General features: G+C 38.5%; 2 protein-coding genes and 1 long non-coding RNA gene across 4 annotated transcripts in view; 2 read left to right on the top strand and 1 right to left on the bottom strand.

Moving 5' to 3' along the window:
- Positions 1 to 6216: 6216 nt before the first annotated feature.
- Positions 6217 to 8506, bottom strand: LOC134861924 (uncharacterized). The gene is made up of 3 exons (XR_010165446.1): positions 8485 to 8506; positions 7674 to 8300; positions 6217 to 6918 (listed from the first exon to the last, which is right to left on the bottom strand). It is a non-coding gene; the product is annotated as an uncharacterized LOC134861924 (long non-coding RNA).
- Positions 8507 to 12542: 4036 nt separating this feature from the next.
- rbm8a (RNA binding motif protein 8A) lies at positions 12543 to 16746 on the top strand. The gene is given in 7 exon segments (XM_063879534.1): positions 12543 to 12699; positions 13246 to 13305; positions 13775 to 13852; positions 14279 to 14415; positions 15681 to 15798; positions 15801 to 15817; positions 16281 to 16746. Coding segments are annotated over 7 exon segments (576 nt in total). The 5' UTR covers positions 12543 to 12632; the 3' UTR covers positions 16380 to 16746.
- A 342-nt stretch (positions 16747 to 17088) lies between these two features.
- Positions 17089 to 27123, top strand: part of otud7b (OTU deubiquitinase 7B) — a 35478-nt gene continuing 25443 nt past the window's right edge. For both annotated transcript variants that reach the window (XM_063879458.1, XM_063879457.1), the window contains exon 1: positions 17089 to 17306. The gene's annotated coding sequence lies outside the window, so the exon portion shown is untranslated. The remainder of the gene's footprint in view (positions 17307 to 27123) is intronic.

Here is a 27123-nt window from a genome sequence, read left to right as displayed (position 1 = left end):
GAAATGGTTTACTCAATTTTAAAACGCTACTTAAGTTATGTGAGAATAATATAAGAGTGTTTGAACTGACATCTGATGGAAACTAACAAAGTATAACAATTAGCATTATAATCAAAATGTTCAAAGAAGGAATAAGATTAGATGCATGATGCATACAATTGAATATAAACTGACTTTGACCTTTTTAAGATATTGGATTTCCCAAGATCATAGGTACATTTAACATTTTGAAACTGAATACACCCACAATATATTTTGCTTCCTTAAAAATCCCGATGATAGCACTCTTATTATTCTATCAGATTTTTTAAATGAAACAAAAATGAATGAAAAGAAAAAAATGGATTCTTGCTCCAAGTTCACTTCTTGTCTAACTTGCTAACAGTCATAACGTTTTGTCCTTCACCTCAGCTTGAACAGTGAGACAAGATGAGCAGTGAAACGAACAAAAATAACACTGGAAAGTGTTATCAGTTAGCTAGCTCAATAGCTAATTAGCCTGCTAGGCAAGAGTTATCAGTGAGTTAGCAAGCTAGCTCATTAGTCAGCTATAGCATTTTTTAACTTACCTGCTAAAAAATGTGTCCATTTGAATGCTGGTGTCATCCATTCTCTTTGTTACCACTGCAAACAACATGTTGTACTGTATGTCCATTTGTTGTAGATTACAGAATTGTTTACCCTTTCGGTAACTTCCTTGCTGGAGCTAAACCTGCCAGTATCAGATCCTCCAGCAGCAGAGAGGTAAAGGAGCATTCCAGATACTTCTCCAAGACATTTCTTTCTTTCTTTCTTTCTTTCTTTCTTTCTTTCTTTCTTTCTTCTTTCTTTCTTTCTTTCTTTCTTTCTTTCTTTTATTCAATGATCTGCCTTTAGCTATCCTTTAACTTGGAAATCCTTCATGGTTGAGGAATATTGATGTGCTTTGTTGTATTGTGTTGAACTCGTCATGTGCTATATATATGTTTCTTTTTTTGGTCTTTATTCTAAATGGATTTGTTTATATTTTAGTGTGTGTTTGCTTAGTTGTTTCATATGTTGTTTGATAACATTTAAATGTGGCTTGCATCTTAAAAAGAGTGGGAGTGTACATTTCATCAAAGCCTGCATACAAGGCTTTTAATATATTGTAGTCTTCTACTCGTCCATATAGTCGTATAGATTGACACAGTTTCCATTGATGTATCATTATCTGGATGATTGGATTTGACAGGTGGACGCATGGATGGAGGTTGAGGGACACATGGCAGCAGATATATTGACATATGTAAGAATGGATGGATAGACGAAGAAATGAACAGACAGATGGAGAAGCAGACAGGCTGCCAGACCATGTGATTGGTCAATACATCGCTCCGTCTGAAATATAATCTAACGCTATCAGGTTTTCCCAAGACGTCTTCAAAAACAAAAAAGGCCCCCAACGTATTTATCCAATACAGACATGTAGCAACCGTTATATGTTTAATACGGACATAGCTTTTTTCATGTCCAAGACTACCCTAACTATTTTTGCTAGTTTCTTATAATAAAAAAAAGCTCATTCCTTCCTATTCAGTTCAATCCCCCCTCATGTTCGGAACAGCAACTGCAATATTTCGGTCGAGCGTCTACACACAGAGGTGCACAGCTTCACTTACTCCCTCCTTTACCCTGCATCACTCTATTTTGTGAGTGTGTGTATGTGTGCTTTCACTCCTGTCAGTCCACTTAAGGGCCTTTGGTTTCAGAGGAGGCCATTGTATTTCCTCCATCACCTAGCAACCATCACCAAGGCCGGCACTCCATTGTTGCGGAGGCTGAGCACCTGAATTGCCTGCTGCCTGTTTCTACTTTTCAAAATTGTACTGTAATTTCACAAAGTGGTGTTTCAGCATTAGAGAGAGAGGGAGAGGGAGAGAGAGAGAGAGAGAGAGAGAGAGAGAGACGACAGTGCCCGAAATTGGAGGTCTATGAAAATGGGGGGAAGCTTCATTTTGGTGGTCTTACATCAGGAGCTGTGCAAATTTGCAAAAGCCACACAAAACAGTGGAGAAACAAAGACATACAGAGCATATATTGTACATTCAGCAAAATAAAAACAGACACTTTACAACAATTTTTTGTGTGTGTGTGGGTGTGTGTGGGTGTGTGTGTTTGTGTGGGTGTGTGTGTGTGTGTGTGTGTGTGTGTGTGTGTGTGTGTGTGCGTGTGTCTTCAAAGAGTGGAGAGGGAGAGCATAGAAGTGGAGAAGCAGAGAGAGAGAAAAAAGGAGAAAATGGGAAAAATATGAACAAAACAACATGTAGTGGGCGGGACTTGAGTGTTGAAAAGGTTTGTGGGATAGATTTTTCTCAGTGACGTCACTTTTACACAGTTTACTTGAATAGCACCTGTGTGCATGGGGGCTGTCTGTCTGTCAGTTCTGAGTAAAAACATAACCCATGCTAGCAAAAATATATCTATCAGTGTTCACCACTGGCCATTGGAGACAGACTCTGGCTTTTTTTCCTCAGAGGCCAACATCGTCTATGCTGTCTTCTCCCTTATTTTCTCAACACTTATTATTTTAGCATCTTTTCCGCCAGGCTATGAAAAATATGTTTCTTTAAAAACCTTTTTTGTAGATTCAAGTGAGTTTAATTTGATCTTTTTTCTTATAAAGACTTCGCTCTTTTTTTGCGCCTGCAATCGACGCCCTTGTGGATGACCCCAGGTGCCCAATTCAGAAATGGTAAGTGGCAACAATTTTACCTTCAGAAAAATCAGTGTGTCTCTCATTATATCGCAGTTATTTTCTTTGTTTCGACTGAGATAAACCGATAAAATATGTATCGCCTTTGTATATTTCAACATTTGTTTTCTCTGCTTATCCAAAAACACATTTCCCCTATATTTGATAAATGTCTTTCCATTATTTGTCAATGTCAGCCACTTTCTCTTATTGATTTTCAGTTGTGCAATTGGTCCCTTCTGTCTCTACATGCCTGCATTTAACATGAAACTGCGAATGGATAGTGAAAAGTCTGGTTATTCAGAAAATCATTTCAAATATGCACATTTAAATAAAAAAAACCTATGCAAACACTCTGTTATTGAACAACATGCATTCCTAAACCAGACATGCACACTATACTGACATTCCTTAAATGTGTGCACACACAAATACAAGCAAAATCACACACACACTCCTAGATCAGGTTTCATTGTGTCTGTGCTGTCCACACACACGGTTGTCTGCATAGAGGCTCTAATGAGACGGCAGCAGTGTTGGTTGACATGCTATCAAGTTTCAGAAAATACTCACAGCATCTTCCGCGTTTATGTTCAGGATTCACATATAGGAATCAGTTTAACACAATGAAATTCTACATGTGAATGTCCAAATAATTACACAGTTGTTCTTTTTGCAAGTGGCAGAAATCAATGAGATAATTTGTCGACTTGTTCACTGCAACATGTCTCCTTGTCTGTAAAACTGTATGTGTCCATCACTGTTACATGTGTCCAGCTAGAACATTAACAAAATGGCAAAGTGCCAGGGAGAAACAACTGACTGTAAGTCTTGGCTCAAAAGCTGACTTCAGATGTCCAAAACGCTTTTATCAATGTTAAATTATTGATCATTATTGACAACGTAACGACCTTACCTGGAACCTGTAGACTTGATAATGTGGAATTAAGTGCAGTACATGCAAGCAAGAGAAATGTTAAATGAATGCAGTACTTTCAGCTAGGGGGTTGGGAAAGCAAAGGAAGATTGTATATTGAATGAAAAAATATGTTACCCCTATATGTAAAATAAGAACTGTTGCAAACTCCCATAGTTTATTCCTATTGATCAATTGAATTGGTAGGAAATGTTTATCTCATTAAAAAATCCATTATTTATTTTATTTTTCTATAATTGTATTTTTTTACGATTGATTTTTGATCAATTGTTTGGTCTGCTAAAGAAAAAGTATGAAAAGCCAAGGGCAGGTTCAAATATTTGTTATTTTCCTCAAAACTTCAGTCCTAAAACCAAAAATAAGAAAAGCAGCCAACTTTCAGAGAGGAAATTGGAATCAAATTCTTAGCATTTTTCTGTTTCAAAACATAAATCACTAAACTACTTCATGAATACTACTTTTAACTTGCACCAGTAAACATGGTTCAAACCTCCTTTTGGACTGAAAGTATCATCTGTATAAACTTTCTTAAAGATCAAATTGGATGAAGGAGTTTATAAATATTATTTTAGAAGAGCGTTAAAAATCTGAAAGTGAAGAGGATATTAACATTCTCACTGCATCTTTTCTGTTTACCATCCATCTACTTTATTGCAGTAGCTTCGCTGACTGACAGCTGAATCAAACTGACACTGAACTGATTAACACTGACGTCAGTACATAAAAGTACAGCACACTGACTGAGAGAAAGCCTTTCAGCCTTTATTTTCTCTCTGTTTCAGTGTGCAGGGCTATCACTGGTTGTACCGACCCTCGGATCACAATGTGTCCTGAAAGATAACTCTGATACCAACCCATGACTTGGCCTTGTCCATCCTCCAGAACACTCTGGACCCCTCCACAGGTTCACACAAAACTGTTTGTTCCATGTTTCAAGGTAGAGAAACTGCATGTGCACGTTCATTAGATATAAGTGTATATGTTTAATAACACAATGTAGAGGCAAAATTGAACTAAATATTCAACATAGGTAAATACAGATGCAAGCAATGAATTTATAATTCCTGCTTTCAAATTTGAAAACCAGTTGATAGAACATGATGAAAGAGTCTCACAGAGATAATTGCAGCGGTAATCTGTCCCAAAAGTGTTTTTCTCTTAAGCATGAGTTTGAGCACTTTTACAGATTGTTTCTTGACAGGCTGCCAACTGATTCATTTAATCTCACAAGGAGAAGGCCGCTCAGGACTGCCAGTTCTTCTTCCGTGAAAAACATCCCTCGGCCTTCAGCTACAGGGTTTCAGAGTGCTGAAGAAAGTTTGGTTTGAAGGAGAGCCGCGGGGGTTTTTGTCAAAAGCTTCTTCAGCCCTCCCTCTATAGGATCTGACATTAGCTCAAGGAGGCCACCTTGAGTATGACGCAAATAGCTTGACAACAGAACAGGAAGGAGACTCAGTGACAACACAGTAGTGTGAATAAAACTGTAGTTAAATTACTGCATACTATTGAGAAAGCTAATATACCATATACTGTTCCCGTTAATGATCTCATTGTTGAATTTCACTTTTTAAATTAACAGATATTAACAGATAGAATTAATTTAGGAAAAATACTACTCAGTTATTTGACTGCCTTCATCGTCTGAGAGATTACGTCCATAGCAGCATGGAAGACTAGTGATTTTGTTGTTTTGTGGTTAAGCTGACAACAAGTCATTGTCTTCCTCACTGCTTTGAGACAGAAGCCCAAATACATCCATGTCTGTTTAATTTCTTTCAAAATGTAACACTGAGCTCTAATCTTCCCTTTGGGCGGTTTCATAATTAAACATCAAGTGCTCCAGTTACCTTATCAAAAAGATGAGTGGCAATTACACCCTGACGTGTTATTGTGCAGAACAGACTAAACTGGGTAAAATCACAATTTATCTCAGGGGAGAAGTAGCACAATCTGTTTGAAAATCTTATATAAAAAATATTTAAAGGCACAGTTTGTTAAACAGTAGTCTTGAAAAATGTGTTTAACCTTTTAGCTTTTTTTCACAGGGAAATAAATGGCCCAGATATGAATCTCATTTATTAATAGAATGCAAATACTTTAGAGTTATTGGTAGATAAATAACGGACCATTATGTTTAGTTTAGAGTGACCTTTCTCCAATTAATGTTCATTTAAATTATATTGGTTCACGTCTGCAGTGTTTGCCATCATGTTTTTCTTTCCGTTCTGTGTGGTTCAGATGGCATACAGAAGAAGTGAATTTGTACCGGTAAGAAACACAAATGTTCTTATTTTCAAAAGAATATTTTCAAATATGCCAAATTAACTTACAATTACCTTTTGTTAGGATTTTTCTGTTACCAGAAATTGGATGAAACTGTAAATAAGGTATTTCAGAAAGACTAAAGAACCTGATGTAATCTGTGTCCAATTTTTCTAAATAGCAAATAACCATACAAGTGTTGCTGTTGGTAATCTGCCTATTTTTTTTACCTTTTATTCATTTTCCAAAAGTTTAATAAAAACAGACTTATACATTGTACAATGTGTCCTGGTTATTATTCTGATTGTTTATAAGGTTGATTATTGGCCTTAAGTCAATACATCCATTATTCTTGGGTTGATCTCAACCTGATGTTATCCACGCTGTAAACTAGCCTCCAACCTACTTGACAGCTCTTTCAGAATATTGAACCATGAATGATGGAAAACATCAATGACCCAAAGGTTAGAGGTAATGTTGATATCGACCTACACTTCAATGAGTAACTCTCATCAGATTCTGCTTCAATATATTTCATTTCATCGATTACTTGCCCTTTGGCTTTTCATACATTCATCTCTGTGTTCGGAATTTCAGTATGAACTCATATAAGCAAAATAAAGAGTAAGTCATGATGACTTAAAAAAACGCTTTAATGATGACATTCAAGGATTACATCTCAGACAATTATAAGGGAACAACATGACAGACAAAGACCAGTGCAGTGCTTCGAAAAAGACCAAAAAGCTGGATCAAACCATGACAAGCTTTGCTATGAAGGAGCCGGGCCTTGGTCAGCTGCTGCGCAAACGTCCCCATCTGAGGCTTGGTCTGGGCATAGAAGTTGTCCGACGGAGGCTTGATCTAGGAGTTTAAGTTATCGTTCGTGGGCTACATCTGATCCTCAAAGATTCCGATGATGGGTTGGAGCTGCTCAGGCAGGTTTGCGGTCTGGAACATCTCAATCAGAGGCTGGAGCACTGACTCGGACTCCTTCAAATAAGCCCTGTGGAAGGTAGAAGACACACCAGCCTTCTGTTAATTACTGCTGACGACTTTTGTATTTGAATAAAGAAAAATAAACTAAAACTGCCTAAAAATGGTTCTGTGTGACTCTTAAAGAATATCGTAAAATAAAAATAGCTGTGATTGAGTACTGATGGCTTCATTCAGGACGTATCATCTTGTATTATTTATGCATGTATTTAGTCTAGGTTATAGGTCACAGTAATGTGGGTATCTGTCTTAAACAACAACAACCCATTTATTATCCAAAGATGTGGTTAGCTTTGAGCCTCATGTTTTGCAGGTAATTTGCCATCATTAATTGCCACAGTTGACTAAAACTGATGAGCACGCAAGTCATTTTAAATCATGGAATTTGTATTAATTTAATTGAATTGAAGCAAATACAATTTTCTATATTTTAAAATTCAAATACATAAACTTTATATATTTATAAATGTGTTTGTAGTTAAAAAAGGTGTACAAATGTTTTGAAGAAAAATAAGCCCTTTTGGAACTTCCATATGACATTTTGGCCATATTGTTCTGAAACTAATTTAGCTGTAATACATATAACCTTTTTGTTGGTCTATTCCTTATCCAACCTGTGGCTTACACAGTGGGAAACAGCTGGATTTCAAAATTGAAAGCAGATTTAAACTAACAACATCCCGAAAAGATGGAAAAATACCATTTTGTTCATAAAACAATCATAAAAAAACAGAATGAATTTCAAACAGGTGGATAAAACTTTACTGGGCAGCGTTGTTTTCCTTGAGAGCATTCGCCCTCTCCTTCAAGCTCTTGGTGGCGCAGCTGAGGATGGTGGACATTTCAGTCAGGAGCTTTTTGAATTGTTCTGAATCATCCGGGTGGCGTCACGCTTCACCAGTGACCGTGCTTCAGTGCCCGTGAACACAAATGTACTCTTATTTATCTAAATCCTCTGTATTTGATATAGAATTACAGACTTTGGGACTTGAGGATAGTTAAAACATGAACAGCAATGCTATCAATTCAGGAGATGGAAGGATGAAAACTCAATACACAAACACACGACTTGTTGATCATCAATCGTTGATGATCAAAAATTTGGTAGAGCCGTTAAAACTTTTTCCAGTTTGGTGGATTTTTTAGATTTTTGAAAACTGACATGGTCCTCTTTGGGTTCAGAAAGGTCTAAACTTTTTTTTATAAGAAGTTCATTGCATACAGTATATTCTAAATGTCTTGGTTGCAAAGCCACATTTTTAATTTTGTATATATGTTATCTTTCAAATACGTTTAAAAATGTTTTAGTCAGTGAAAATGGGTCAACAGCCAGCACAGCGACAAGAGCAGCAACAATGGAACATGTCATGGCTGTAGACGAGGAAGATCAACCTGGAGAAAGTTAAAGGATATGTAGATGAGACTTAAAGTCTCATAGATCTCACTTATAGGCTCAGAAAATACAATAAGTCTGAAATATAGACCAGAAAATGTGTTTCCCTCAAACTTGAACAAAACATTTCTGTTTACAGCCATGAAAAGGAAAAGAAACAACAAAGTGAAGCAAGAGACATACCTTAACTCCTGGGGTTCTTAACCTAACTGTGACTTCTGTCAGAGAGTCAGAGGCTTTTATAGTTCCTGATGGTGAGTTTATCAAAGCTAAACAAAATGTTATCGCTGCCAAAAGTGAGCTGACAAGACAAGTGCAATCTTTATCCGGGGTTAACCTTAAAGCTTGATAGCCGTCGCAAGAAAGAATCCACTTTGTGTGCGGTGACTTCACAAATCCTTTGTTTTTAAGCACATTTACTGAAGAACTGTATTTATTGAATATTATTTTGGGTTACTTTTCTTGAGTATTTCCAGAAAATATAACTAGTTCTCATTCATTGTTTCTCTACAACACTTATTGAGTTCTGGTTACTGGTTAGGTCCAAATATAATGTACTGTTATAAATATATAAAGTTATAAAGTTGTGAAATATATAGGCTTACTTCAACCAGCTTAAAGGGCTCAGCATCAGCAATAGCAATCCAGAAATATGATATACTGTAGTTCTTACAGGAATAATTCTTCCTGCACTTTTTAAACTGTAACTACTTTTTGGAACATTTTGAGGCCAGTATTTTAATTGTAGGCTTTGCCAAATAATGAAAGCGAAGGCAACAAATGGTTTGCTTAAGATGTATTTTCTATTATGTTTTTCATTTTGGTCAAAGTAATGTTTTGTGTGTTGTATTTTCTTTTCAGTCATAGGTCTATACATTATACAGCATTTCATTTCATAATTTGAGAGAGTTGCTCAGCTCTACTGACAGAGCACTCTGTCAGCAGTTTCCCCTATACTGCTTATCTACAGCAGGTTGAGGAGCTCCTGATATGATGTGTCCCTTATGTCATCAAATAGATACATTTATCTTGCATACGTGTGCATATAATTTTTCATCCTTTTAGCATGTTCTGTGTGGGAACATAATTTCTCTTCATCACGATCACACTGAGAAGATTCACTAGAAACCGATCTCGATGTGATCAGCCCCCAACAGCAATGTTGGACAGTCTGCAATGTAACTATGGTAACCTACCTATCCATTTGTTTATATTTCTCTTGATGCTGTACTTCCTTTGTTTGGGAACAATTAGTCTTATAGCAAGATAACAAAGAAATATCTCCTCTGCTACCTGTGCCATCTTTCATTCTACCTTTCAAAGCATACTGATCAGTGAAAATGTCCAGGCAGCAGCTTCAAACTGCCAAACCAGTGTTTGACCGCAGCGTTCATGTAAAAACAAACCAATGAAAGGTGGTGAAATAAAACTAGGTTAATGAAAATGTTTGTTTGATCACATTAATATTGATTTAGAAAGACAAAAACAGATATTCTGTCATAAAAAAGATACATCACATTTCCCACTGTTTGATGGATTCATGTCACATGGTCATGATAATACACAAGAATGATGTGGAGTGTCATGCTTAAAGGCTTTTCAGCATCAAATACAAGTGCAGATCAGCTAAATTTTAGCAGCTAAAAATGTTCCCAAAACATTTAGTATAGAGCAGTACATCAAGGAGGATACATAAGGACACTGCCACCACCATGTTTCACTGTAGGCACCATGCATTTTTCTTTGTATACCTCACCTTTGCGACGCCATACAGTTTTGATGCCATCAGTTCCAAAAACATTTATCTTGGTCTCATCACTCCAGAGTATAGAGTCCCAGTAGTCTTCATCTTTGTCAGCATGGACACTGGCAAACTAGGCAGGCTTTTTTGTGCCTGGGCTTTAGGAGAGGCTTCCTTCGTGGACGGCACCCATGCATGCCATTCCTCTGCAGTGTACGCCGTATTGTGTCACGGAAAACAGTCACCCAAGTTTGGCTTTCTACTTTTTTAGATAACTGCAGTGAACTTGCATACCGGTTTTCTTCGAACCCTTCTCATCAGAAGACGCTCCCGTCGAGGTGTTCACTTCCGTGGACGACCTTGACGTCTCTGTGAGATGGTTGCAGTTCCATCTTTTTAAAGTTTTTATACCACTTTTGCTACAGTATTCTGACTGAAAAGTAAAGCTTTGCTGATCTTCTTGTAGCCTTCACCTTTGCGGTGTAAAGAAATAATTTTCTTATGACATTTCTCTTCCTTGTAGTGCCATTGCTAACAACATGAAATGGGAAGGAGTTTTTTTTAAGTAACACCCTTTCATAGTCAACTGTCTGCTGGACGCCTGTGTAAGGAATAATTCGACTCACCTGTGTTTGATTATTGTTAAATTAGACATTTGTAGTCTAAAATGTAGCTTTGCTCCAGAGACTTTCAGTGGGGTGTACTCATTTTTGCATCGCCCTTTTTTGAGTAAAACTGAAAAATGTGTAATCTAAGTTATATTATTAACCTTACCTTCATGTTATAAGTTAAACAGATGTTATATAAAACTTAGTCTTGTCAACATTTTGGAAATTGTTTTTGTGTTCATTGAGATATTGTGTAAAATGTTACTTTTCGAAGGGGGTGTACTCATTTACGCTGAGCACTGTAAGTATAAACATATTGTTTTAATGAAAAACAAATGAATTCATTTAGTACTATATTACTTTACACCAGCACGATTTTGTTGTGTTCAAATGACACAATCAAAATATTTGATCTAACATGATTTTTTTTACATGGAATATAGGTGGCATGATAAGATCATGTTCATCGAATGATTTTGAGTGTATTCATTAAATGAATTGGGATAATTGACAAATTGAATCATTGTTGTTTTAATTTCTTTATTTTGGGTCAGATTAAATGTGGTTATCTACAGTATATGAATGTCTTTTCTTTTGACCTTAAGTGAAACCACCATATGACATAAATGTTAAATAAACATCCTAACTCTCTAGTCGATCATTGTCTCACTCTGACCACTGATAGACTTCTCATCTCTGAACACGTGATTTTATTTATTGTGGTTTTGTTTTGCAATGGCAACAGGTAAAAGCGAGCGGCCAACAGGTGCTTCTTTTCTATAAGCTCCAGTGTCTCTTCTTTTGAAATTTTAGGGAGGGGACCCGTCTAAAGGGTAACATTGTTAGATTGGTCATTTTTAAGTGAAAAGCCCTGCCACCCTGTGTTTGAACCACATTTTCAACAGTCAAAATGAACTTTAAGAAATCCACTATCCTGAAACGGTTCTACCTCACTCAGGCGCAACTCTAAACAACCAACCAGGACATTCATAAAAAAATACTCTCAAAACCTCAGCTTTTTAAAGTCTGTAGAACATGATATGACACATATTTTGGAATTAGCCTACAGTTTTGTTTGGAGATTAAATTACATTATGTGTCAGTTTACACAGCACATTTCCAGGACATATTCACTTTGCGTTTTAAGGTAGCCTACAACACGTTTGTCAATCTTCCCTGTACTGAAATTTACCACCAGATGGTGATAAAATTACAGAACTTCTTTACTCAACATGCAGCTTCAGAACATGAAACAAGAGTATGTCTCGGTGCATAAGAACCCTCTACTGGCAATGTTAAATATGGTAACAATATGTAAAACTTTGAAGGTTCAACCACAAGGGGTGGTAGATTGATGCAGATCCCTAACTTAAGTTAAAGTGTTTGTAGCACACTGTAAAAAAATCTGTTAAAAGTAACAGTTTTACATTGAAAATGTTTGCCAAGGTAAAAGTGTGTATGTTTAATCTGAATAAAAAAAAACTGTAATGTATAAAATGTATCCTGTGTCTATTATAGCCCACTACTATGAATTAAATCATTTGATTACTTATGAGCAATGTAGAAGTAGGATTGTACTTTTGGCAGTGATGGAGCTCTTTGTGGATTTATCAAACGACTATTTTTTTACATATATTCTACTGTAATGCAATATAGAATTCCCCTTAAATATGTTATAGTAGAAGGAGTTTGTCATTGGATTGTATGTAACGTTGGATTGATGTGTGTTTTTATTTTATTTTTTTAACTTGCATCTGTTGTACATTTCTGATTTATGTTTATGCCAATTTAGTGTTTAGATTTGAAAGTGTGGTTGTCGGTATTACAAGCAGTCAAGCTGAAATAAATATGAATGTACTGCTACATTACTTTAATTTACTTATTGGCTTACCTGGCAACCTCGTGGGGCAACATCCGCCGACCTGTTTCGTCTTTTTACGTACGCGCCTGAAGTACGAACACATCACAAACACACAGACATCATGGCGGACGTGTTGGATCTTCATGAAGCGGGAGGCGAGGACTTTCCTATGGATGAGGATGGTGATGGTAATATTATTATTTTACACCATTTAGATCAGACGCTCCACAACACCGCCATTCAAACAATCTGTAAATTGTGAGGTTTACTTTAAAATGGAAGTAGATGGGAATGCTACGAAGTACAAACGCTGACTGCGTGGTGGAAGGCCTAAGAAATGCTAATAAGCTAATATGAAGCTAACAACGCACTGGAGGTTCATTCAAACATTGTTTTTTTAGATAGCTAGATAATCATTTTTGCAAAAGGTCCCTTTCACAAACCACGTTCCTTCAAAAGTGGGTTAACAATATTTTTTTATATGCCTAAAGATACAGTTTAATCTCACGTAGCGTGTTTTTAGCCAACGATAGCACGCTGTTTATGTCTTTCAAAACTTTAGCTAAAGGCTAATGGTAGGATGCACTGATACAACGTATTAGGGCTTATAGTCATACATTGCAACATCCTTATAACCTGTTTGGTTTTGCCTTGATGTAAACTACACACATTCTATCAGTAGAGTTTGCATGTCGTATCAGTAACTCAACTTCAATTTACATTTTCTTTTTCAGAGAGCATCCACAAGTTAAAGGAGAAGGCCAAGAAGAGGAAAGGACGAGGCTTTGGCTCAGGTGAGTTACCATTGTTTGGGCTTTATGGTTTCTTCTGAGTTATCCCTTCATTTCCTTTGTTCTTGATATAACTAACATTGTAAGATATTAAAATGGGCTTTCCTCATTTAAACTCGCAGAAGAACAAAGGGTAATAGACGTTTCAAATGCAGTTTAATGATAGAAAAATGTCTTCCCTGCAAGTTTAAGAGCCTAGGTTTCAATTAGTTTATTGTCATCAGGCCTTAAGCTATACGTTGTAATCTTATCATATTGACCTAGAGAAACCAACATTGAACATTTGACCTTTTTGAAAAAAACATTGTTTAGAACATAACATCCCTTGAAAGGTCAAATTGGTGTTTCACATTAAGACTATCTTGGGCAGAGAAACAGAGATATTCTCCTGATAGCTCCGTCTTCAGTAATTTCATACCGTTTGTTAGGTCAGTCATCAGTGCTTGATATTTTTATCTGTTGCTGTTTCCAGAGGAAGGAGCCAGATCCAGAATCAAAGAAGACTATGATACTGTGGAGCAGGACGGGGACGAGCCAGGCCCTCAGAGATGTAAGTGCCACTGTGGTTTATCAAGTTGCTCTCACATTTTTTTGTTCTTTTCTAAACGTAAGCAATTCATAACATTTCACAAAACAAATGTTTGAAATCTTTTTTTTGTCTCCAGTTTGTAGCTACCCTAAAATCCCATTTACATCATATTTGTTTTAAATGCTTTGAAACATGTCTGCACATTCAAAACGATCTAGATTTACACAATTTGTCTGATCACACGTTGGAACTGTTCGTTCAGCTAGCAGGATATTATACGTGTTGCTCGTTATTTTGAGAAATGTTTATGGTTTTATATTATTCAAAACAAGCAATGACAAACATTAAGTACATCATAGAATATAGGTAGAGAGCAGCTTGATCAACAAGTTTACAAAAAAGTAAAACAGACAGTTAAATGCTTATTCTTGTTTTGTTTTGTTGCAGCTGTGGAGGGCTGGATCCTGTTCGTGACAGGTGTACATGAAGAGGCCACAGAGGAAGACATCCATGACAAGTTTTCAGAGTTTGGAGAAATCAAAAACCTGCATTTAAACCTTGACCGCAGAACAGGCTACCTCAAGGTGAGACGGATAACCATTCATGTTTCTCGGCCACTTGCTTTCACCAACTTATGTTGTACGTAAACTTTTATGGGAAGTACAACCTTCATTTAAACAATCCAATAGATGTTCAACTTTGATGTTTATCTACTGAGCAAATTAAGTCAGTGAAAGCATTTAATACACACCCATTGTTGTCTTCATTTAAAAAGGCGTTTTCCTGACTTGCTATGAGGACAACAGCCCATTGGATAGATAATATAATTTAAGATGGCTTAATTATATTTTATTTACTTGTTTGGTACACACCCTCTTCCTGTGAGGAGATTGCGCGAATAAAAGACTGATTCGATTATCCTTCATTAAGAGGGAAAAATCACTTGAATTTTCATCGAACTTTTAAATGAGAAACAATTATTCTTAGTTTTCTAAACTGTTCCAATATTGCCCTGCAACTCTATGTCAGCACGACTGTGTTACTTGACCGTTTATGGTGACACTGCAAGTCATTGTACGACAACTTTGACTAATACATAATCTACCCAAAAAAATGACTTGGCTGAAATGACACTATATAAGTCACCTCAGTCAGGAAAAGAACTGCCCAATTTCCCTTAACCACACTTATTTTTGCCCAAATTATGAATCAATTCCAAATGAAAAGAAAGTCATTGCATGCATACTGTTAATACGGTTCATTTAAAAAAGAACAGATTAAATCACAATAACTCGTGTTTCGTTTCCATTATTCGGGGCTGGTGTTGGGCATTATTTTACACTCTACGAAATCCAAACCCTTTTATGTCAAGCAGATTTGCTTTCTCAATGTAAGTGAACCTTGTTGTCACAGCCATTTGCTATTTGTGATTCGGTACCGTAATAACTTTATTGTTTATTAGTTTTAATTACTGGGTTTAGCAAACATGAATGCTGTATGTTTAGCTCAAGAAGACAGTGACCCTTTTTGTTTTCTTGCTGTACAATATGCTTCACCTGTCCTCTAATCCACAAGATGGCAGCAATGTTTCAAATATGAAGTGAGAACAAATTGTCTTGAAATTGCATTACAAGCTGTTTCAAGACTTAATATATGTTTTGATATTGGCCAATCTTTTGTGCCAATCTCAACATGTTTAAGATATGTGACTCCACACTGGTTCCGATTAGAAGTTCACATTAAATGACCAGTCACCATGTGTTGTGAATTTAAATGTCAAGTGTTGCTGAATACCCACTCATGCCATAAACATGCAATAACTCGCATGCTCTCCTGATGACTGTTCTAGGGATATGCACTGGTGGAGTATGAGACATACAAAGAGGCCCAGGCAGCAATGGAAGGGCTCAATGCTCAGGACATGATGGGCCAGCCTATCAGTGTTGACTGGGGTTTTGTCAGAGGGCCCCCCAAGAACAAGAGGAGGTGAGGGTGTTGTGTTTATTTATTGTTGTGTTTCTCCATGGTGACAGTAACTTCCAGGACCCTAAAGAGTGTTTTAACATTTATGTTTCTTTGTCAATCTGCATTTTTGAAAGATTACTGTTATACGGTCATTGTTGCCCTATTTCATGATCAAGCATTTGAATTTGTCTTCTGTTGTCTAACCCTTGCTGTTTGCAAAGTCTGACAATTTAGCTATCTGGATAAAAGTAGGATTCATGGCTCAAAAGCTTCTATTAGCTTTGAATGTTTGTTTCCTAGTTTATGGACGTCTTTACACCTATAAAATAAATAAATACATGGCCTTCTTGTTGTTACAGTTATAGAAATGTGATTTATGATGCTGTCAGATGTTTTGCATTCATTTATCCAGTGTGTTTGTTAAAAGAGACCCCTATACTTTAAATCATTTCACAATAACTGAACTCTTTTTTTATTTTCACAGGACTGGTGGACGGAGACGCAGCAGAAGTCCGGACAGGAGACGTCGTTGAGTTTGGCGGTTGTTATTGGTGTGTCTGTCACTTTGACAGGCACTTTATAATCCTCATCTTCTCATAAGAAACAGTTTTTTTTTGTACGATATTTTTGAGTAACAGTTGTATGGCATCTAGTTGTGCACATTTCAAATACTGGGTTTAGAAATTTCTCCGAAGAGATGAATAACAAAATCATAAGTTGGCTTAAAAGCAGCATTTTCTTTTTTTTGTAAATTGCTTATGCTACTTTACAATTCAACAAAGGGTATCCATTCAGCTGTCTGTGAAACTATAATTTAACTTTCAACAACTGGCATGTATTGCATTATTATCAATTACTCAAAATGTTGTATACATTTTCTCAATGTTGCATTCATAATGTTGTGTATTGTTTTTATATAACTTGGGGAACATTAAACTTTTTAAAAGGTACATGTGTGTCCGGTTGTGTTTTATTTAGCACTGCGAATGACGTTTGGTTTACATCATCCTCGATGACCTCACCCGGGCAGTGGTGCCGCCCCTGCTATAGTGTAAACCCCAAAGCACCTGTCACTCTGGGCTATCAATGCCACACTCATAGGCCACTTGCACAAAACCTCTTGCCCTTTATTTTTCTACAGCCAATTGGCAAGCGCATGTTTTGTTCTCTCGTTCTCATTTGGTGTTTACTCTATCGGGGAACATCAGTCAAAGACTCCGAGAATGGCCATTGGTTCTTATTAATGTCAATGAAATGGACTCTACGTTCTGATTGGCTGGATCGTTGTGGGGGGCGGGTACTATTCTTCGGTTGACGTTGTTGTTGTAAGTGGTAGAGAAATTACTTTGTCGGCGGTGGTCCGGTTTGGGATTTAACACGTAGTTCCATCTATGAAGATGTTAAAAAGTTAGGAATTGCTCGTCTTGGAAAGGTGTATGGTATTCACAAGTGGGCACTTGCTGGAAAACTAAATGGGACGATGAGAAAAACATCTGCGAGGCCGTTGAAGGTAAGCAGTAAAGGGATACTCCAGCACTAGCGTCAACGTTAGCTAACGCTAGCTGCTGATTAGCCAGGCTTGAAGTAGCCACTTGCTAGCCAAACGTTGCGGTTTACATACTGATAAACAATAAACATGTATTTACAATGCAAATGAATGCATTCGCAGAGCAGCTCCTAAAGGAGAGAATACAAAGACTATTAGGTGAGAATAAAGTTATTTGGCTGAGTGTAAACGATGCATGAACCCCATGCGTTTGAACGCCTCAAATGCGTTTATGTAAGCATGTGTATTGTTCGTTGATATTCTGTTTCGAAGAATACTCGTAGTCATGGAAGCTCTTTTAGAGTCAACAGTTAGGACATCATCTGGAGCATGGATATGCATCTGTTTACTAAGCAGGTTGACGAACAGAATTGGTTGCTGAACATTACATTAGCTTTACGAGCTGTCAACTAAAGCTTTGCAGGTTAAATACTGCCATTAAAGTTGTATATCGGTTGTGTTTTTTTAACCTCTAAAATGAACTTAAATTGTGCAGGCTAGCTTTCAAATTGCGGGCAGTCACGATTTAGATTATCTAAGCCCTGTTCTTATTTAAGGTACCTTTGTGATGTAACATTCACTTAAAGCACAAGCTTAGAGAAAATTGTTGGAGGTTACTGTATACGTTGACGTTCATTTCCTAACCTCTGACCAAAATAACCGGTTTCATTAAGCTAAAGTGGCTAACCTGATCGAGTGAGTCAAGGCAGCAGCGCACGGCATTTTTTCCCGAACCTTGCTGCCAGATATGTGACTGTACTGCCTGAGCTGGCTGGTCATTCAGTTCATTTGTTTCCGTGCTGGTTTTGAAACCAGGACTTGTGTTATTTGCCGTAATTTCCTACAACACCACGGCGAGAGAGTGTTGCGTTACACTTTGCCTTGAATTATTCAGGACTTGTATTTGTCGTTTCTTTTGTTTGCTAGGACACCAGGACAGACAATCAACACAAAAAGTAGGACAGAGGTACACAAGTTCTGCACTGCACTTGGCCCACAGGGACTCTTTATGTTGTTAAAAAGCCATATCCTGTTGGTCATACAGGCAGCAGTAAGTAGGGACTTCCACTTACAGGGTTGGTGGTATTTAAAGAAGATAGGTATTGTGTTGTAGGAAAATAAAATACACCCATCCCCACCACCTGTACTCTTTCTTCCTCATGTTCGAAATGCAGCCAACACGACTGACTGTCTGACAGTTATAAAGAAAACAGTTGATCAGTAGGAGTAGAAGTGTCAAAAGTTAGAATGAACAGCCAAATGCAAGTACATTTTAGGGTGTAAATGACATGTTTAATCAACAGGATATTTGCCACAAAGTGAGCACAAACAAGATTCCTATTTGATTGAATTCAGGGGCCTGCGATCAATATGAAAAGGCCTATTACTTACTTAAAAGCAACTAAAATAGGATTTGAAATTGACATTTTAACCAGGCCTTCCACACTGCTCATGTTAAAGCACTGTTTGAATGTTTAGAAAGGAAGTGCACTTGGACATAAATGTCAAAATAAAGGCCAATATAAAAAATGATATATACCGTAGATGATTTGACTTTGCATCGATGAGTGCTGATCATTAAATCAATAAATGGATGTCATATTGATGTATTGTTACACCCCTAGTAAATATGGCTATGGTAGGTTTGCCTGATCTACATGCGTTTATCCTATTTTATTGGATCTTTGCATACCAGTCCGGGATCCACAATGCACCGTCGTTAGAAGATAACACACATTTTTTATTCGGATGCTCTGCCTATTTCAAGGTGTGTGAGGTGGCACCGTCAGGATGCATTATACAAGTACTCAACACTTCAAGGAACATATTGATGCTAGCAGTGCAGAGAGCACCTCGGGCAAGTATTTTAAGTAGTCGGGTGTAGCATCCTTCCCGATTGCAATTCAGATTCTTCTTGCAGTCGACAGCAAAGACACAGTTTATCTGCTTTGTAAATGATAGGAGCTGGGTTATGAATGCTTGAATGGCTTTATCTGCGCAACACAGCCGGTCAATACTTTCATTCACAAGCAGCTGTCAGTGGCACAGAACAAGGCAGAATACATTTTTCAATCCTTTGTTGGACTTTGATTTTCTTAGAACCATTTGAATTTTGATGATCCAAATGGAAATGTGCGGTTTGCAGTTTGCGGCTTATCATGCAGAGATCTCCAACAGTATTCAAATGGGCTGCCGTAAGCACTTCACTGTAGCATCTGCTTAAAATGGTCCCGATGAGAGTGGTGAAATGTTTTCACTTTTATCTTAAATTATCAGTAAAATATGCACTTTTAATCCCTGAGAACTGTCATTTTGTCATCGATATGCTAGACCTGGCGGCAATCAGATGAATGGCACACTGTTTTGATGTGACGCATAGCAAAGTCATATTTTGACTACACAATGGAGGGTAGAGCGGCAAGGAAGCTCAGTTTTTAGTTTCACAAGAAGACAGTTAGTTTAACTTGGAAAACATGTTTTGTCTGGAGTATTTCTCAAAGGTTTTGGGTTACTCTATGAACTATCTCTCAAATCCCTAATATATTTAACATGGATCTTGTTAAGAGTTTATGTGCAGGACGGCTGCTTTAGTGTACAGTGTTTCCCACGGGGACCATGCTGCTTCAGCAACACAGAGAGGGCATGAAAATTTAAATTTGTCTCTTGCCGGGGTCCCCCAAACAGCTGCTCACTAAGTGTATATACAGTGTGTGTGTGTGCGTGTCAGGAACCCAGGGTATGTTTCAGAGCCGGGCCCATTTGGCCTTGGAGGTATTCCCGAAGGATTTCTCAAACACAGTCAGATTAATAAGTAAGTAGATGAGTGCTTCTTCAGGTTAGTAGGGCAAACGCATGACTTTTGTTCCAAGTGCTCATGTTTCACTCAATTCTTTTGAGCTTACATGTTCAGACTAGAACAGGCAATAAATATAGATTAGCCCCTGCTTTTTCATAGGACGCCTTGCAGCTTTCAGTGTAATATTATAATCATATTTCTTTTATAGCACTTACTGAAAAAAGAGTGCTTTACATAGTAATCAAAGAACACATAACAACATGGCAATAACGGTACCAGATGCACCTCCAGGCAAAACTTGGAATAAAAACACAAGGATGGCGGTGCGATTAAAGCATGTTTTAGGCTTGGATTTAAAAGAAGGCACTTTGTCAAGATGAGGAAATGACGTATAATGAAACTCACATCCATACAGTACCCATGCACCTTATCTTAATCGGCGCCGCTCACAGAGACAGAAGCAGGATGTGATACGAAAGAGAAAACTACCTCCGTCCCCACAGTGCCACAGTGAGACGGGGATCAATAGGTGGCTTGTCTCCGAGAGGCCTCTGTGTCCAGACTGCAACTCATAAAACTCCTTTTGATCCCCACCTTCCCCAGCATGCCTGTTTGCCTGCCAGTCTTGTGACACAGCAGCCAGTCAGTGCTCAGGGCTGTTTGTGTCAGGGTGGAGAGACCTAGAACTGAGGCATGTACCTGGGGTGCCAACAGCTGCTTGACTTAGAACACCATGTTGTGGATAGTCAGCCTGCGCTGAATGCTTGGGGATTAAATTGAGATCATTCACACAGTTATTATTACATTAGAAGTGACTGTAAAGTAGGGTGGAACGCTTATGTGAGGAAAGCTATAGCCTTCTGAGCAGCCATAATCCCATGCAGCATGAGACGCCACTCCCACAAGAGAAGCTTTGGTAATGAGAGCTAGCTGTATCGCTTACTTTATGCTCTCACAGTAGATACAGCTGTTACAGTACATCATTAAAGAGATTAAATGACCATAGCAAAAACGCCTGCTAAGGTTGATCATTTAAAGTTGCATGTGGCATTGTCCGTTGTGTCCGTCATACACCTGATGGGACATACATTCCTCAATGTTATTTGTCAGCTGCTCTATATTGTCACGTTAAGGTAATATGTTCCCTTGTTCTTAAATAATTTAGCCGTTTTTCATTAATGCTTGGCAGTAGAGATGGGCAATTTGTCCTAAGATAATATCCAGATATGAAAGAGTAGTTCTGTAATACCAATATTTTAAATACTATGATAAGATCTCTGAAAAATGTAATGTCTTGTTGGTTGTTTTGGCGTAAAAACTCTGCACTATCTTTACGTAATGCTTGGATTGCTTTGTATTTATCGTGGTCATTTCTCCTCTTGTTACATTCCAACAGGGTTTGCTGTAACTCTTATTAGAATTCCTTTGGTTGCAATGTTGCTTTAGAAAATGATTGTTGCTGCTTTGTGTAATCATATCACGAGAAGACACATTGTTATCACGTGAGATTAAACCCGATAATATCTTGACCGATAATCAATCAATCAACTTTATTTATAAAGCCCTTTAAAAACAGCCGCAGCTGAAACAAAGTGCTGCACATGGATAAAAACACAAAACACAAAAACAATATAAAAACAACAATAAAAAATCAATAACAATATCAAAACAACAAGACCAATGAAAACAAAAACAGAAACATAGACTCATGCTGGGTTAAAAGCCAAGGAATAGAAAAGGGTTTTAAGACGAGTTTTAAAAATGGGCAGTGAAGGGGCTTGTCTAATGATAACACATGGTATGCCACTAAACCTGCAGGTGATTTGGCCTCTTGGGACATGTACCCAACAATGAGCCACTACAGAACCTCTATTACTGCTGAATCTTACCTAATGTGACTGATATTTGTCTGAAACTCATCCTGAGAACTTAGTAGCTCAGTACTGTGCGCAAGCTGATGGATTTGATGACGTATTGGCTTGTATTGGCACCTGTCAGATAGCCAAAGTCTTCCCACATTGTTCAAGATTAGGGATGGGAATCGAGAACCGGTTCCTGTTGAGAACCGGTTCCTTGTGTTTCAATTCCATGGAACCGTTTGGCAGCTCGTTAAACGATTCTCTTATAGATTCCAGACCGCACGGTTTATGTAACGTTATTTACGCAGCAAGGTACACACGAATGATTCAGTAAGCCCAGCTTGACGTGGCGTAGTTGCTTGGTTACGCAGGTGACGCTCGTGATACTTTTTACAAGTCTGAAATGGCACCCCTAAGGTTAAAACGGTCCAAAGTGTGGCTTCATTTCACATTACATAAGGATGGCAACAGGGCGTTTTGCAACCACTGCAAATTGTTGATAACATCGGCGGGAATACTTCAAATATGCATAAACATCTGCGCACACAACACGGGATAAACTTTAACGAGTGTCGCGTTTTTGATGCCCTTCGGAGTGACAGCAGCCAAGCTTCTACGACCACCGTGACCTTGGGGGCTAACACCGAAGGCAACTCTGGTGGTAAGTAGCTATCCCACTGACTAATCCTTAATGTGATTCCTAGTAAATTATGTACCACGCCATTTCTGGAAATAAACCCATTTCCTACCTCTCCTTGGGGTAATTAAGGGAGTTTATGTTTCTGGTTAATCAAGCCGTTCCTTGCTAGCATGTTTAATTAGCTTACTTGATGGCAAGGCATCCGTAGTTCTAGGGAAGAATTCTAGCTGTTGCTATGTAGCTAATGAAACATGCTAGTAAGTTGCGCCGCCGATTCAGGGAGCCAGAGAAAGGTGACGCTCATTTATTTAAATCAAAGGGAGGTGGGAAATTAGTTTATTTCCCGAAATTGCTTTTTCATCAAACAAATGCCTTCTTCGTTAGATTTAGAACAAGATGATGACCGGGACGAGACGGGTAGTCTGGCTGACTCAGAGGCTAGCAGCACTTGCTCCCGTTTACCTCTGGCTTCTATTTTCGTCGAGGCAGGCAGAAATAAAATGTCCCAGGCAAAGGTAGAAGAATGTCACCGGGCAGTTACCAAATTTGTTGTTAAGGGTTTGCACCCATTTTCTACAGTAGACGCCCCTGAATTTCGGTAGGTGAATGTGAGGTTGTTGTCAGATTATCAAATGTCAGATTAGAATAGAATAGAATAGAATATTTTCACAGCCCCGTCTTTCCCTGGCTCAGAAGGTGGATCAGGAAATCCAGTTCTACAAAAGCCTGCCCTCCATCCCCTGCAGGGATAGCGCCGCACTGTGGTGGTGGAACAAGCAGGATACGCTGCCCTTGCTATCTGGACTGGCTGAAAACTACCTCTGTGTGCAGGCTTCCTCCACCCCATCTGAGAGGGTGTTCTCCACGGCTGGAGACACCATAAGCCCCGAAAGATCCCGTATCCTTCCAGAAAAAGCAGATATGCTCATATTTCTGCAAAAGAACTGTTAATTTTCCCTACTACTACTTGAGTGCACACACACACACACTCACACTCACACTCACACTCACACTCACACACACACAAACACACACACACACACACACACACACACACACACACACACACACACACTGTGCTTGTGATTACATTGTTCTTGTAATTACATGATTCAGTATTTGTTATTTGTTGTTATTTGTTACATTTTCTTGTACAGAAAAGCAGATATGTTCATCTGCAAAAGAACTGTTAATTTTTTTTACACACACACACACACACACACACACACACACACACACACACACACTACTTGAGTGCACGCACACACACACACACACACACACACACACACACACACACACACACACACACACACACACACACACACACACACACACACACACTTGTTATTAGAGATTAATAAGTAACTGTCACAATAGAATATTTTTCATTAAAACAAAGATAAATGTTACATCAAACTGTTTATTCTCCTTTTTCCCCCAAATTGGAATCGATAAGAGAATCGATAAGGAATTGAATCGTTTCACAGAATCGATAAGGGAATCGGAATCGTAAAAATCTTATCAATTCCCATCCCTATTCAAGATGTTTATTTTCACTCCGGTTACACAAGTACAATCATGTGAAATACTTGGGAGGCTCCATTAAAGAAAAACAATATTTATAAAAAGACATCTAAAATACTATAAGACACAATTAGACACATTTAAATGACTTAGTAATGTATACATACAAATTGATTGTATACGTAATAATTGATTCATTTGGATGCATATTGCACCCTTTAGGTAGTACTGTTTGATCACAGCAGTGGAGCAGGTGAATAATCAGAATCAGAGTCAGATTTGGGATGGGAACAGGGTTTAGATGCTGCTTCAGCCTGTGGGGGAAATTGTAGTTTCCTGCGCAGACTAGAAGACATCCGTCTCTCACTGCCCTGTTGATCCGGGACAGCAGGAGTAATCCCACACACAGCCCTAATGAGGAGCCTGTCACCCATGATGACATCACACAGGGAGTGACGTGGAGCTGCCCGCTGCGTTCAGGGCCCCGCAGCCCGTGGGGATTCACATGAGCATTAGTGCGGCGCGCCTGCAGAGGCTGGTGCCGGTTCAGCCACTGGCTTTACATCTAGCCTGGTTGGCTTCACATTCAGGCTGACTTAGCAGGAAGAGATGCTGAATCTGAGTCCGTCTGGAGATGCAAGTCTTTGCTTCATGTGTGTCGCAGATCAAAGCTTTTTCCAAGCTACTGTCTCGCTTGAAGCCCTCTTATTTTGTCTTGCATGAGTGGAACAAATCAAGTTCTGCAACAGCAAAGCCTAAGGTCCAAGTTAGTGTCCAATAAATGTCTCATAATCCTCGAGGGTTCAAATGCAAATTAAAGCAGTCGTCCTCTCGCTTGCAAAATTTGAATTATGTAATAATAAGCTCAATGTTTGAACAGCAAACAAAATGAATATTTTGTTTTAATGTACCTTTGAACAGAACGTCTATATTTAAACATCTACTACATGAAAAAGTGGACCAAATTAAACAGAAATCATGTATTGCCATAGCTTTTGTCCTTCAGTATGAGAACCATATACACATTTGAGTATTTGAATCATCTTAGTTATTATGCAGAGTCATACTTCATATTTATTAGTCACAGTATCCCCACCCTTTGCTCATAAATAAGTGGGCAATACTCCCATGGATGCAGAGGCTTGTATTTCTTCACCAAGTCTAGAAATCAATATATAGGCCGCCGGGGCTGAATGAGGACCTGCACAGACTCTGGACTTTAGGTTGGCAGCTTTCTGAACCAACACAGAATGTTCATCAAGATTCCTCTCTGTCCGTCCGGCTGTCCTTCAGAGGCGGAGCAACACGCTGCACTGGATGCTCTCCGCAGCAGTCACTCATTTCTTGTTTTGAGTTTCTTTTTTTGCACACCTCTCAAACAGTAATGCATTGAAAGCAGATTAGATTCCACTTCCGCCTCTCACTTGAGTATCAGAGACTCTCGTTACATTTTCTGCTGTTTCAGGTGTCAACTGCACAGACCCTGGGCACAATGTAACGCGGTCTGTGTGTGGAATGCGGGAATGGCACTTATGCTCCCCTATAGCCCTCTCCACAGCCGCCTGCTTTATGCGGCAGTTAATTAGCACTCCTTCACTGGTGCTTACTGGGCCTGACTGCAGGGACACACCTCGGTACAAACTAGGAACCTCTGAGGCCAGCTTTAATGTCCCTCCTAATAAACTAACACAACAGAACATCAGAAAGGAAGAACATAGGGCTGAAAGAAAGATATAACAATTGATATCACAAGTATTATGCAGAATTGTCTTATTGAGAAATTATATTTACACTATATATTAAAAATGACACGGTTACATCAGGGGAGGATGTGGCACAGTGGGATAGTGCGCTGATCTTCTATCCCCACTGCAGTCAGCATGTCGTTGTGTCCTTATGCAAGAAACGTCACCCCAAACTGCTCCTGTGGGGATTGCAACAGTTAGTTGCTTTGGATAAAAGTGACATGTAATGTAACATGACGTTACTCTAAAATCTGTCTAGTCATTATTTAGGAAGTTTGACAAAACAAAATCCTGTGATATCAAAACTCATATCTAAACACAGAATAGAAGACGGAATAACGCAATTTTGGATGTATAATTTTCCATTTAGAGCCTCTCAAAAACTATGAAATGAAATATCTCTTTAGGATTTCAATCTTTAGAGAGGACAGGTAATAGTATAGTTTTTCTTATAATTTAAAAATGTTTTTTCAAGCAGAATCAAAGAGACTATGAACCAGAAACAACCAGCTGCTCCCTCAGATGAGAGGCATCCAATGCGAGACCTATTTATGTGTTCAGCAAAGAGTGGTTCTGCTGTATCCGTATGTAGAAGCAGACTTCTGTAGAACAGAATAAAGTGGTGTAAAATGCAATTCTCAACCACACTATAATGTGAGTGTTTGGCTGCTCTGCTGTATTTTAGAGAACTAATTGAATCGTCTGCTACATGCTGCTCCATGACATCAGCTCTCAGACACTTTGATAAACACTGGAGCTCAGAAGCTAATGCTGCCAATTTCAGCTGGCTGCACATGACTGTGGTCCAGTGGATATCAATCCACATTAAACTAAAGGGAAGCACTATAAAGCACTCTGATGTCTTCCACTGAATAGTCTATACTTCCCAAACCCAATTTACGCCTTGTCACATAAACTCTGGGCCGACTGGAAGATGAGTTTACGTCACCGCGAACCTCACTGTAGCACATCCTGTTTGTGAACGTGTGCCCGCCCTAACTGTACTTTCTGTTCAGAACAGTGAGGCCTCAAGGATACAATTATCTGTTTTGTCAATCACTTGGGTGTCACGCTTTAAGAGGACACATGATGTCACCGGTATATGATTGTCGTTTATCAAGGCATTAGGCGTTCACCGGGGGCGTTTTGTTCCTGTACGTGTTTTAAATGTTGCTTGTTGTTGAACTTTGCACTGTGCAATCTTTCTATGTTT

Source organism: Eleginops maclovinus, chromosome 3, assembly GCF_036324505.1.
Source record: "Eleginops maclovinus isolate JMC-PN-2008 ecotype Puerto Natales chromosome 3, JC_Emac_rtc_rv5, whole genome shotgun sequence".
Taxonomy (NCBI): Eukaryota; Metazoa; Chordata; class Actinopteri; order Perciformes; family Eleginopidae; genus Eleginops; species Eleginops maclovinus.
This window is presented reverse-complemented; position numbering and strand designations above follow the sequence as displayed.